Source organism: Anthonomus grandis, chromosome 2 (assembly GCF_022605725.1).
Source record: "Anthonomus grandis grandis chromosome 2, icAntGran1.3, whole genome shotgun sequence".
In the NCBI taxonomy this organism is placed as follows: Eukaryota; Metazoa; Arthropoda; class Insecta; order Coleoptera; family Curculionidae; genus Anthonomus; species Anthonomus grandis.
Window position 1 is genome coordinate 2,811,915 of NC_065547.1, and position 13,454 is coordinate 2,825,368.

At 32.6% G+C, this 13,454-nt stretch overlaps 2 protein-coding genes and 1 long non-coding RNA gene across 4 annotated transcripts; all 3 read right to left on the bottom strand.

Moving 5' to 3' along the window:
* Positions 1–1,198: 1,198 nt before the first annotated feature.
* On the bottom strand, positions 1,199–4,099 carry LOC126750718 (uncharacterized). The gene is made up of 3 exons (XR_007665803.1): positions 3,631–4,099; positions 3,464–3,565; positions 1,199–2,760 (listed from the first exon to the last, which is right to left on the bottom strand). It is a non-coding gene; the product is annotated as an uncharacterized LOC126750718 (long non-coding RNA).
* A 3,640-nt stretch (positions 4,100–7,739) lies between these two features.
* Positions 7,740–10,658, bottom strand: LOC126750465 (E3 SUMO-protein ligase ZBED1-like). Its single transcript, XM_050460092.1, has 2 exons — positions 10,537–10,658; positions 7,740–10,466 (listed from the first exon to the last, which is right to left on the bottom strand). The coding sequence occupies exon 2, from the start codon at positions 9,965–9,967 to the stop codon at positions 9,008–9,010; it is 960 nt and encodes a 319-aa protein (XP_050316049.1). The 5' UTR covers positions 9,968–10,466; positions 10,537–10,658; the 3' UTR covers positions 7,740–9,007.
* Positions 10,659–11,622: 964 nt separating this feature from the next.
* LOC126750591 (uncharacterized) lies at positions 11,623–13,105 on the bottom strand. 2 transcript variants are annotated; one of them, XM_050460239.1, is made up of 2 exons: positions 12,938–13,105; positions 11,623–12,853 (listed from the first exon to the last, which is right to left on the bottom strand). In XM_050460239.1, the coding sequence occupies exons 1-2, from the start codon at positions 12,998–13,000 to the stop codon at positions 11,816–11,818; spliced, it is 1,101 nt and encodes a 366-aa protein (XP_050316196.1). In that variant the 5' UTR covers positions 13,001–13,105; the 3' UTR covers positions 11,623–11,815. The 2 variants fall into 2 exon arrangements, with proteins under 2 accessions (XP_050316196.1, XP_050316195.1); XM_050460238.1 differs by having other exon boundaries at positions 11,623–12,856; positions 12,938–13,104.
* Between the last annotated feature and the right edge of the window lie 349 nt (positions 13,106–13,454).

Genomic DNA, 13,454 nt, shown 5'->3' on the forward strand with positions numbered 1-13,454 from the left:
AAGTGATATACTTAAGGGTGGAGGCATATTGAAATTTCTTAAAAGTTTAATTTTATAAACAAATAATTACTTACCAAAATATGTTTTTGAGACAAAAATTAATACAAAAATATATATAAAAAGCTATTTTTACAAAATTACGAACAAAGTTTAATACAAGTTATAATTCCAACAAACATTATGTTTCCTCCATTTTGTGTTCAAGAGGTTCAAGTTTTTAAATAAAATGCCCGTTGCACTTAATTAACTAAAAACTAATATACAAAAAATATGTGAAACAAATTTTAAGATATAAGTAGGTTTCACGTAAATATTATAAAGAATAATTGAAATAATTCATAAGACTTAATACCGATGGTAATATAACTTCTTGATCAATAATTTTTTGTAAAAAGTAACCCATTTTGTCATGTGATTCAATATCTGAAAAATTGTGCAGCGTAGTGAGATCTGTAAAGTAAGGGGTTGTGAGTGAGGATGTTAATAGAAATAGAAAATAGGCCACATTTTAAGTTTTAAGGGACACAGGAAAATTCTCAATTACCAGTTGTTACAACTATACTTAAAACTATAAAAAGATACCTAGTAACAAAAAAAACATTTTGTTTAAAGACCCCGCATCACGGTTATACAGGACGTCAATAGAGGTGGTATAATTAGAGGAAAGTTGAGCAATATAGTGTCCTTTTATAATAAAATCTAAATACTTCCTAAATTTTGCAAAAAACTGAAATTTGGCAAAATCATTTTATTTTTTTTCTGGCGTTATTTCAAAATATATGACCAAAGTATTTATTAAATGAATAAATTATTGTGACCACTTTTTCTCGCCTATACGATGACACCTTTAAATTTAAAATACGACGTTCTGTCTTTAAAGAGCCATCATCAACTTTGTTTTTCTTTGTCGGCGCTATATTGACCATTTGCAGTTTAACGACGCGGGAATCTTTGGGCGCCCGGCCGTTTTGTTATTTTTTTAAGACAAGGGCGATGATGATAACAGCGCTTTTATTTATTTTGTTATTGCCGATATTTAAATGCGCTGTGATTTCGCATAAATAACTAGATAAATGTGGTGGTCAAGTAATGTATTGGAAAGTGCTATCTCTTACAACTTAAATTTTATTAACAAATAATAAATTACTTACCAAAATCCTTTTTTGAGACAAAAATAAATAAATAAAAACAAAACAAAAATTCAATTAGCTTTTATTTATTAATTAGAAAATTAACAAAAATATTTAATAAAGGTGATGATATAGGTAGGTTTCACGTAAATATAAAGAGTAAATTAAATAATTAAAGATTTAATATCTATATACGGTACTATAGTTTTTTAGAGTCAATAATTTTTTGCAAAAAGTAGCTCGTAATGTGATTTTTGAAAATACGGGTTTGTGAAACCAGCCAATATCTCAAAAACTGTGTAGGGTACTGAGATCTGTGAAGTACACTTTTTTTGGACAAAAATATTGAAAAATAGATACCTTTAACTGAAATTAATATAAAAATAAAATCGCAAAATTTAAAAGGTTTTGAATAAGGGTGTAGCAACACTATAAAATATAGAAAATAGGCCATATTTTAATTTGCAATACAGGCAAACACTTAATTACTAATTCTTAAAACTAGAAAAAGTTAATAAGAAAAAAAAAACAAATATTTTGTTTAACAGTATGAAGGGTCTCATCGCGATTATACAGGAAGTCCAAAATAAGGATGAGCAGTAAATGGTTAAATTAGGCGAAAGTTGCGCAATATAAATGCAATTAAAAAATTGGAAAAATGCCAAATACTTCCTAATATTCAGGAAAAAGGTGAAATTTGGCAAAATGGTTTTTTATTTGTTTCTGGCGTTATTTGAAAACATAAAATAAAATCATTTATACATTGTTGTAAACACTTTCTCTCATTTACAAATTAACATCTTTTCCTTTCGTATTTCGAAAACATCGTCGAGCCAGTTTTTGCCTCCTGACATATCTCCATAAAACTTAGGTTTATGATCGATAACAATTCCAAGAAATCTGTTAAAATTATTCACTTCCAATTCTTTGTTGTGAATCATGAACTTCTCTGAACATAAAAACTTAATAATTTAGTCTTATCTATGTTTAAAGACAACAAATTAGCATCAGACCACTGTTTAATCATTAATAAATCTTTAGAAATTGTTCTTGATAATGTGCTTTTATTATTGTCTGTCCATAAAATAGTGGTGTCATCTGCAAAAATAGTGAAGAATCCTCTTATCTGGAGAGACGCCAGGTCATTTATATACAATAGAAATAAAATAGGACCGAGAAACGAACCCTGCTTACTACACAAAGTTCAGACAAACTGCCATTTGGCCAAACAAACTTTTTTCTGTCTAACAAAACAAAATTTTAACCATTCTAGAGTAACTCCCCTAAACTCTAAAAATATTTGTATTTACATTTCTTTTTCTTTTTAAACGGATATGTTGCATTCTTTTAGCCCTAATTTGGTTTTTTAAAACATCTATTTTAAAATGTACAGCACCCAACTGTTTTTTTGTATCGGATTTTGTGGATGAGGGACTTGATATTTGACATAGTTCATTTGCCTGTCGTTCTGGGCTTATTATTTTACATAATTCTTTTTTTTCAGTTACAGGGTTTTCGGGGGTGGTACATAAACGCTTAACACTATAAATAAATAAATTTATATCTGCCTCATCATTATCATCGTCAACTGCTGGATTTCTCTTTCTGGAATAAGTTTTGATGGTGTCCGCTAAAACAAAAACATTACAAGGATAGAGTATTGCAAATAGCTTATATTTATTTGTGTACAATTGCTGTATTGTTTCCCTGTAACGTTACATTTCTGTAATTTGCTTTTTAAAACATTTACTCTAATATCTAAAATCTTTAAAAAAGTTTCAAACCAAAAAATAATTAGCGGACCCTATAAATAAAAAGTAATATCCTATAAAAAGCATCTTTATCCCGCCCAAAAATGTTTGTGATACGTCTTTAACATCTTCTAGTTAGCAAATTAAGTGGCCTGTTAAATTTAAAATATTTGTTTGCTGTAGAACCTTTTTTGAAAAGTGAAGCTTTCTTAAAATAAATAGGCATTTCCAAATTTTGCTAAGAAACAAACAAACTTTTTATCCTAAAATGAGGAGATCTATCGTCCATTTACATTTGTGCATTAAAAGAATTATCCTGTCTATATGTAAGTAATATATAATAATAATTATAGTTATAATAATATTATAATACTTATTGTCGTAATAGGTAAGGTTTGTCACCAACTTGTAAAAGGGTTTGAAAATATGCAAAAGGGCAAATAGGAATATTTTCAGTAATGCGAACACGAGAATGAGTATTAAAAGTATACCCACTCATGTACTTTTAACAACAGTTAAAAAAATCTGCCTATAAAAAATAAAGTGTCAAGTTTAAGTAATATTATAATATTCTTTACTTACCATTTTCCCAATTTATTGATAAAACTTTTGCATCTAAACTCTCAAGGCTTTGAGCGTTACATCAGGTATCAGACAAAGAAATTGTGTTTCTAGAGGCCGGTTCTATAATTTAGAGTAAATTTATAACACTAATTTGGAAGGAAACAGTAAAATATCAAAAATAATACCTTTCCATGAAATTGGTACAGCGGATTTTAAAAGTCTCTTTCGCTTATTACTTACTGCAATATATATTTTGTCAAAATGTTTTTCGCAAACCACTTTGTTTTTTAATAAATTTTCATCCATAACATATGTTTCCGCATTGCCTATATTTTCTATCCACTGGCTAAGCAACACTGGTTTTAAAATTGGAAATTTGAAAAAAACTGAGAACATTGTTTTTACATTTTCTTACATTATTGCACCCACGATTCGCACACTGATTAATTTTGCCTAAAGGAGCCATCGTCTCACAAACTAAACACATTTACATATATCTATCTATTTGTGATTATGATATCCAAGAAAATTTTTTAACAACTACCATATTGCAATACGGCAAACACGAACCTGTGCAAAAACTCTCCCACACGACTCAGGGATGATCGGCCGATTACTAATGAGAAGCGACGGACGAAATTATTTTCGCGCATACTGGAGAGAATCGCCATCTATTTTTCACGCATATTTGTGGTCACGCTTTAGCCCATAAAGTTGCGTATCTTCCCAAATATTCTATCAACGCTATTAGATTAAAAAATTTCCTATCACATTTTTATCCAAAATATTTACTTATTTAGTAATTTAGTTCGACAGCTTTCAGAAAAGCCAAGTAAGTTCTAAAAGATAAATAGTAGGTATCCTTTTTCTTTTAGTTTTTTTTGGTTGGTCCGTTAGTATGCACCAACTTTTCAATAATTCTTAAAGTGCAAATTAATATTTTTCAAACCCCTCACTTGTGACTCCCAGTTTATGGGTATTTATTTATCACAAATAATCTCTTTCCACTTTGAGGGGATAGATCGAAATACCAATCACATCACCCATCACCCTGTATCCTGTATGTCATACTAGTCATACTTATATTATAAAATAATTATATTATGCAAACAAACCTTATTTGCTTCTTTTGGGTCCAATCTTGGCCTTTTAATTACAAATTTATCCATGATAAATAATTAATGAACAAACACAAAACACAAAGCATTGCCAGTATGCCAGTATTGCCACTTGCCACTCTACTAATGACGTAACAAAATTTTATAAAAACGTAAATACGAATTCTGTGATTCCCCGAAAGCAAAATCTCGGTCTCGATAGGCTACGGCGCGCGCCGCCGCCTCCAGCTAAACGGGTACCGGAGAACTTAAATTTGATTTACTTGCTGCTTTGCTACGGGGAGCATTTGAAAATTGATTTATCTCTTCACTATTATAATAATTATTATAGAAAATGGATTACTGCGGACATTTTCTGATGCAAAATCTAATCCTACTAAGGCCGGTATTAGACTATAAAAGATATTTGACAAAGATCTTCTATAAAAGAAATTTTATAAAATAATTTACAGTGTAATGTTACTTCTTTTATAAAAGATTAGTTTTATAAACTATCTTTTATAGCATTTAATAACATATGATTACATTTGATAAAATATTTGACCATTTCAAAGCAATATGGCGGATAATAAGTTTGTTTGGTGCGTTGCGGCGACCAAATTATTAATTTCCGAATATGAGAGTTACGAAATGTTATATAATCATCAACATCCGGATTACAAAAATCGAAATAAAAGACTAGATACATATAAACGAATTGCTGAAATAATAAATACAGTAAGCAAAGGTAGCAAGGTGGAGGATATTAAAAAAAAACTAAATGGGTTAAGAAGCCAATATTTATCAGAGAAAATGAAGGTAAATATTTTATTTTTTTATAACATTTTACTTTTTGGTTTATTGACATATAATACAATTAAAAGTTAATTATTTATTATTTTATTTAATGCTCCAGGTAATTCAGTCCAAAAAAAGTGGAGCCGAAGAGCATGATGTTTATAAGCCTAAGGTGTATTGGTTTCCTTTATTAAAATTTTTGGACAAGTCAACAGAAGCTGATACATCAGAATCCAATTTAGAAATCCAGTCTGAACAATCCCAAGCGGGAAGTGACATTTATAATGCCATAAATCAAAATAATGTAAGTTATATGATTATATATAATTTTCTTGCCATGGAACTTTTCCAGAACCGTTATAATATGATTTAAATGCATCTCTTATTTCTCGACCATGGCGGTTCCCTCCAATATGAACCTGTCTTGTAAGAACTTGCATTTCCTGAAGATCTTCATCGATATGAACGTCTTGGTATTGAAAACCATTTTCAGTTCGAGTAAAAACGTCATGGCGTGTATATAGATGTTTTCGTCTTTCAGTTAACAGATTATGTAATGTGCAAGCAGCAAGTGTGATGCATGTAACTTTTTCAGGTGCTAAATTAATTGCAGTTAAAAAAACTCTGAATCGGCTTGCTAATATTCCGAAGCTACTTTCGACCATTCGTCTTCCACGAGATAGTCTGTAATTAAATATTTTTTCTTCCTTAGTTATATTTTTTAAAGAATACGGTTTCATAACATTGTAGCTCAGAGGAAACGCGTCATCAGCTAGAACAACATAGGGCATGGTAATATTTGTGTTCGGAAGATTTTTGCCGTCGGGAATGTTTAATATTGTTCTGTCTAGTAAGCATCTTCTTAGTTGGCTTTTAGCGAACACCCCACTGTCACCGATTCTGCCATTCGTTCCAACATCTACATACACAAATTTATAGTCGGCGTCAGTGAGAGCAAATAATATGATACTATGATAAGACTTATAGTTAAAGAAATGAGAGCCGCCTATTTCCGGACAATTAATTCGAATGTGTTTTCCATCCATTGCTCCAATTGTATTGACCACATTCCATTTGTTTTCAAACTCCTTGGCAATATTTTCCCATTCCTCTCTAGTTGTTGGTGTCTGTAAGAAAAATAAATATTTTAAAAGTTTATCTAACACATTTTTTTATTTACAGGATGACACCAGTGAAAAGGCAGAAACTACAACTTTAGCTTCCAAATCTGCTACAGATGGCATAAAACCAGCGGTTTCCATAAATAAAAAAAGAAAATCTATTCCTTACGATGACCTACTAGTTAAAGCTTCTGCAACCATGTCAGAAATGGGTAAAATTGTGAAACAAACTTCAGTGCATAATCAAACACAGGATGATGCCCTAAGGCAAACAAAACGCAAAATTCAACAAATATTAATGGATACTTGGGATACTCTTGATCAACCGACCAGGCTATTAAGTCCAGCCTCATCCCAAGAATCATGGAGGTCATTACCACAGCCACCCCATCATAGTTATACTCCGTTGGAGTATAATTTTAATAATAATTTCAATGAAGAGAATGGGCTAACCAATTCCGATAATTTGATTAGCGATGCACTTAGAATGGCTAACGTGACAAGCACAGATTTTCAGCAAGAAAATATTTGAATAAATATTGATTTGTATTATTTCATTTTTTTTGTTCCTATTTAAGTTCTAGTTTTGTTATAAATAGAAATAAAGAATCATTTTTATTATTTTTTACAAAGTAATTTTACTACATACCTTCAGATATTGATTTTTCAATGCCTGATATATGGCCTTGGACGTTTCCGGGATTATGCCTGATAGGGTACATTGAGGTATACGACTGCTGTATTGAAGACTGGAATAACTCTCTCCAGTTGCCAGAAATCGAAGGGTCACCATAAGGCGTTCCTCAACGCTGATAGGATTCCTTAAGTGTGTATTTTGTCGGGATATAATTGGTGCTATTTTTGAAGCAATAAACGTAAATGTTTCGTGATCCATTCTTAAATAGTTTTCATAACTCCTACTATCTTCAGATAGTAACTCTCTTAGCAGATTATGATGGATTCCTCTTAAATTACGCCTCGCTACCCAGGGTCTTTCCCAAAGTCGACGGTTTTTTTCTTTTTTTCTTTTTAACACTAAACACATTGTAACAACAGCAGCACTCATAGCAACAGCGCAAGCTAATGCACGTCTTTCATCCATTTTTAAATAAAAATAACGTCGCGATTCTCTTTAAATTTTACAAAGTTCTTTGATAGTGTAATACTGTTCTACTGCTCAAAAACCTTTCTTAAAAGAACTAGAATCAAACAAAATGTTTTATAAAAGATCTTTGTCAAATATTTTTTATAGTCTAATACCGGCCTAAAACTAATAAAATTCTTAAAATATATTTTTAAATAGGTATTTTCTATTAATATTATTTGTAATTATTTTTTTCTTTTAGAGGTCCTGCAGTCCTGGGGGGGGTTTTAACCCCTAAAACCCCCCCCTCGGTGCGCCACTGGTAAGGAGCGACTACGTTCTGTGTTAACTTTTTTTTAATTGTAATTCAACAATTACATGAAATAATTACGTCATAAATTAATGACAAATAACTGGATCTCCTACTACTCTCGTACTACTCGTACGCTTCGCCACTGGATGTTAGGCTTTTATATTATATTTACTAACTTACCTTCCATAATAACAAAGGGTTAGTTTCCTCACTTGAATTGGGCCTTTCTAAATACTGTCGTTTTGTGATTATGATATCTGATGTTACCGATTTTGATTTCTCAGCTATTCTCGTTTCCAAGAACGCAAAAAGCGAGGCCGAGGATGCACTAGGTGTTGGAATGGTTGGCTGAGTTTGGTCAGTAACAGACCTGTTAATCTCTTCCCTTTTTCTCATTATAGCATACATTTCATTTTCCAGTAATGAAGTTGCCGATGCTACATTATCTTTACTTCGAAAAGCTTCTTTTTTAAACCTAAAGTAAGGGAATAGTTATCTCTTTTAAATCTAGTTATATTGTTTATTTAGTATTTTTATATTTTGATTTGTTAATTTATAACACTACCTAAATTGTAATTGGGCTTTGCCAGTGGATAAATAAAATAAGTAAATAAATAAGCCTGGAGTCAAGTAATGTGGCCAATTTCGTATTCGTCCTAGTTTCATATTGAAACAGCCTCTTTTTTACCGATTCAATTAATCTATTGCAAAATGTTTTTCCCTCTTCCGTCACAAGTTCTGTATGAATCGTTGTTAAATAATTATAAATTCCTAATGTCAAAGGAATTATCAGGGACACTGTTACATTATTACCTAAAAAATTAAAATACGTACTGTTTGGGGGGCTCCTTTTGGAAAGGACAAATAATAGGTATTGAAGGACCAGCGTGAACTTCACACGCAAAAGAAAATAAGAAAAAGAAAACAATTACAAATTTACGGCGTCAATAACGACTTACCTGACACTCGATGAATCGGTATACTGTAGAACTGTATATTAGATGGTTGGCCGGCCAGTTTTCTCAACACACGCTATTCTATGTTTCGATGCGTATCGTACGATGGTACCGATCAAAAAGCCCGTCTCTCGCGGGAGGAAGCGTGCACCTGTCCAAGCCATCATTGACGCATGCACGCGGATATGGATTGTTATTGGTCAATTAAAATAATCAATACTTCTAACAAAATTGGCGGTGCATTCAAATACCCTTTAAATTTGCCAATTCCAAACACGTACTTTAAAACCACATGCACAATTCCTAAATGAATAATTTTACCTGATACTTTTCTGGTAGCTTCCTCAAAACATTTTAGAATTTTAACACAATCTTGTATAAGAGTGATCTCATCAACAGAAAGAGGTACAGGTGCCTTTCTTAATTTTAGTATGGCTCTGCCAATTGCATCATTTGTTTTCAAGATCCTTTCAAGCATGTGGTATGTACTATCCCATCTAGTAGTCACTTCTTGTATCAATTTATATTCTTTATGACCTTCGTTGTTTGCATCAATATTTTGTTCTTTTTTAAACATATCCATAGCAATGGTGCTACTCTTAAAAAATGTAACTACATCTTTACATTTTTTAATTACTGGTTGGATAACGACAAAATTTTCTTGGACTGCCAAATTAAGAATAAGTGCATAGCATGGTAAATGCTTTTTTTTTAGTAGCTCACATGATTTAATCATATTAGCCGCATTATCTGTTACAATGCACATAACTTTATTTTCAATGTTCCATTTTTCGAATATTTCGGTTAGGGTCTGGGCTATATTTTCGGCCGTATGATTTATTCCACCTGTTAGAGGTTTGGTAGAAAGAATAGCTGTTTTTAGTTCATAATATGTATTAATATAATGACATGTCACAGTCAAGTATGACTCTGTTGCCGTGGAGGTCCAGGAATCGCAAGTTATAGCAACATATTCAATCTTTTCTAATTCTGCTTTTACCTTCTGGTACATTTCCAAATAAAATTCATTCAACATTTTGCCACTTAAAGTAAATGAACTAGGAAGTACATACCTTGGGTCTAACAGGTTGACAAATTTGTTGAAGCCAATGTCATTCACTATATTAAAAGGCTGAAAGTCGAGAGCCACCATTTTAATAAGGGCTCTGTCAAGTTCCTTTTTATGCCTTGATTTCGAATCATATTGGTGGGCTCGCTAAAAAAGGGGCTAATTGATCTTGTTGTTGATCGAGCACTAGAACGATCACAAGATGTGTTAGAAAATGACCCTTCAGAGTCAATAATTGCTGTAGTTTCTACAGGTTCATCTGATGCTGACTGCTGTATATTTCCCTTATGTATTGGATGATGTCTATCTAAGTGATCTCGCATGTTGCTTGTGTTGCCGCTTGTTTTGTATTCTTTTCCACATGTCATACACTTTGCTAATTTTCGATCGCCAGACCTTTTAAAATAGTCCCATACAGCGGACACACGCTTTCTTTTTCTTTTAGAAGTTGCTTGTTTTTTTTCTCTAGAAGCATTTGTACTAATAACAGACGCTTCACCTTCCTCTTCGGGTTGGGAATCTTCAGATTCATATCTTTCTCTTGAGGTACTCGGTCCGGGTTCGGCATTATTCTGATTTTTACCTTAAAATAACAGTAAATTTGTTCTCACTTAATACATTTATACTAAACACAAAAATAATTATACCCTTACTTTTGTTTGTCAAGAATCTTTCCATTGTTAGAAATATCCAAGAAAAATGTGTTCTTATTATACTAAATCGTTTTTTGAAAATGACACCCAAAAATACTGAACACCACGACCACGTATATCCTCCTAAAATCCTTTTTTGCAGTTTTTCCTTGTTTTATTGTGTTTTATAAATTTTTCCTTGTTTTATTACGTTTTTCTTTCATACATCATTATTAATACAATGCCAATTGCCAAAAAATAACCTATAAAATAAATTATAAAAAAAGCAAAAAGCAATGCAAATGCTTGCATCATAACATAAAATGACAGAATACAGTAGGGTTAAGGTTAGGTTATAGCTTACTCTTCTTCTTTTTTTCGTTATTCTCTTCTTTTTTTCGTCTTCTGCTCCCTACCCTATGGGGCAATTAGTCAGCCCATTTGATGTGGTACTAATGTCTTGGTCTGGTTCTAGTTTTAAACTGTGTGTTTGAGTTTGATACTGCTCGACCTCGACAGGCTAAAACTATCGAATATTATCGATAGTTTATGAAAAACGTCGATAGTATTCGATAGTCTAAACTATCGATAAATATCGATAGCACTATCGATAGTTCTCGACCCCTACCGTGTGGTATGCGGCCATGATGTGAGGGAGAGCTGTTGGGTCTTGAGAAATAAAACAAACGTGTTTTGGAGATTCCCGAGTTTTTTTGAGTCTGAGTATTCTAAACACATAATATGATTTTCGTGTCTCAACATACATACTGCAATGCATATATGTTATTTAGAATATCAAATCAATATTCATTGTCTCTGTTTCCTTTGAGAATCTTTGTCCAAGTTTTTCAAAAGAGACAAGAAGTGAGAAAACATACCGTAAGATTGATACTATGAAATATGATACGGATATCCCGTTCTTTTTTTTCTCTCTCATTTTGCAATGCTCTTATGATTGTCTGATTAACATGTCACTCGAAAGAGCATTTTATTGATAGCCCATTTAAACTATTAAGAACGTTCGTTGACCGATAAGAACGACTGCTAATTTAGAAAGAAAAATTTACGATATTTGTAGTTTGGAATGGATAAAAAAACTCAAAAAACTTTGATGTCTGCTTCTTTAATGAAAACGTTTATTTGGCGAAAGAATAAAATTAACATGATCTTGGTCCCTTATACGTTTGATAAGGCGGCAAATTTATTAATTAGAATTAATCGAAAAAAGGCTGAAAAAGACTGAGCAAAAACCAAATTGTGAATAAACAAAATGTTACTTTAACGATTTTTAGGATCAAAATTAATGTGTCAAAGGAGTCAAATTGAAACTTTTACATTGATTCATCAATGATTGAGCAGCACGCTTCGTGTGATTTTCTTGAGCCGCAGGCAATCGGACGCTCACTGCATATTCAGTCATCTTCGAACTTTTAACAAGTTGGTCGTGTTGTGCAAGTTTCGATTTCACTTCATTAGTATGACGAATCATTTCCTTGAGCTGACGTTCAAAGTTTTTGAAGAAATCTTTTGTTTGGCTGAATCGATACACGACGCGATCTTTGTATGGTAGGTATAATTGTACATCGACTGCAGTTGGTGCTTGGGTTCCTTGCTGGTTGCCGGCAGATCCGCCAGCTGGTTGTTGTTGTTGATTGGCTTGAGATACTGCTTCGGCTAGGTCGAGAACTTGATGATCCTCGAGAGCTGCTGCCGCAACTTTTATAGCACCTTCTGCAATCACTTGTTGAGTGTTGGCGGTGAATTTTTTTAGAGCTGCAATGATACTATTAATGAGCTCTGACGTGTACCGCTTATTATTCTCCTTAACAAACTCATTTCGCAATGTTGATTCGAAGAATGGACTTTGCTCAGAAAAATCGGCATCGAATTGAGTAAATATCGATGATAGCGTGGTCGAAGCTCTGTTCAAATTATTCGACAATTTATTTAATTCGGTTGATACGGTAGTGGAGATGTCTTCAGCGAACATGCTTTGGATAATCTGGTTCTGCGCTTCGATGGACTCGGGGTTGGATTGATGAAAAAGACTTGTATAGGCCTTTAACAAATCTTTTGCGGTGCCGCACCATCCATGTACTGGTTTAATGGCATCAAAAAGGTTGTCCTCTCCACTTATGATGAACGATCTCAATTCAGTTAACATTTCTGAAACGCCATGCGAATAAGTATGAGAATAATCATCAAACTTTCTAGCTTCCGTTGCCATCTGTTGCATTAGAATGGTATCCCTTAGATCAGTTTTCAAGCTGTGAACAAATTGACCTTGACTTGTAAAAACACTGGCGAGACCACCGGTTGGCGATGACTGAGGCGTTACCTGCTTGAAAGGGTATATGAATAGGTCAAAAAATTGAGTGAAATTGTTCGAGAAATCAAACAGAATTTTTCAGCACATGATTACCTGAGGCGCTGCGGCTATCGCAAAATCGCCAAAGAACGGAAGCAAAAATATTAACAACCACATGTTTTTAATAAAAATTTCAGAACGACTTTGCACTGTATACTTTTCGCGACTAATGCTTCTGAACAACTGCTGTAGTTGGTAGAAACACGAGCAGTTTAAATATTGTTTACGTTGAGCTTAAGCAATGATAACAAATACTTATACTTCTGACAAACATAGTTATATCGAAACATATTCATATATGTTGCGAAATCATGTTTTTTTCGGTTTGTCTATGAGCAACGTAATGCAATTATCTTCAAATAGATACGAATATACGCCCATACTTTTATTTTGCATTCGGTCAAATGGGGCATCATGAAAACGAAAACATTTATAATGAGTAATAAATTGTTTTCCAATTAAGTTGTTTAAGAGAGAAGAAAGTAATATAATCTGTAAACAGATTATGACTCGCGCACTCAACACCGCGAGTTTGGCAGATAAGTGATTAATGTGTTAATATGAATGCTGT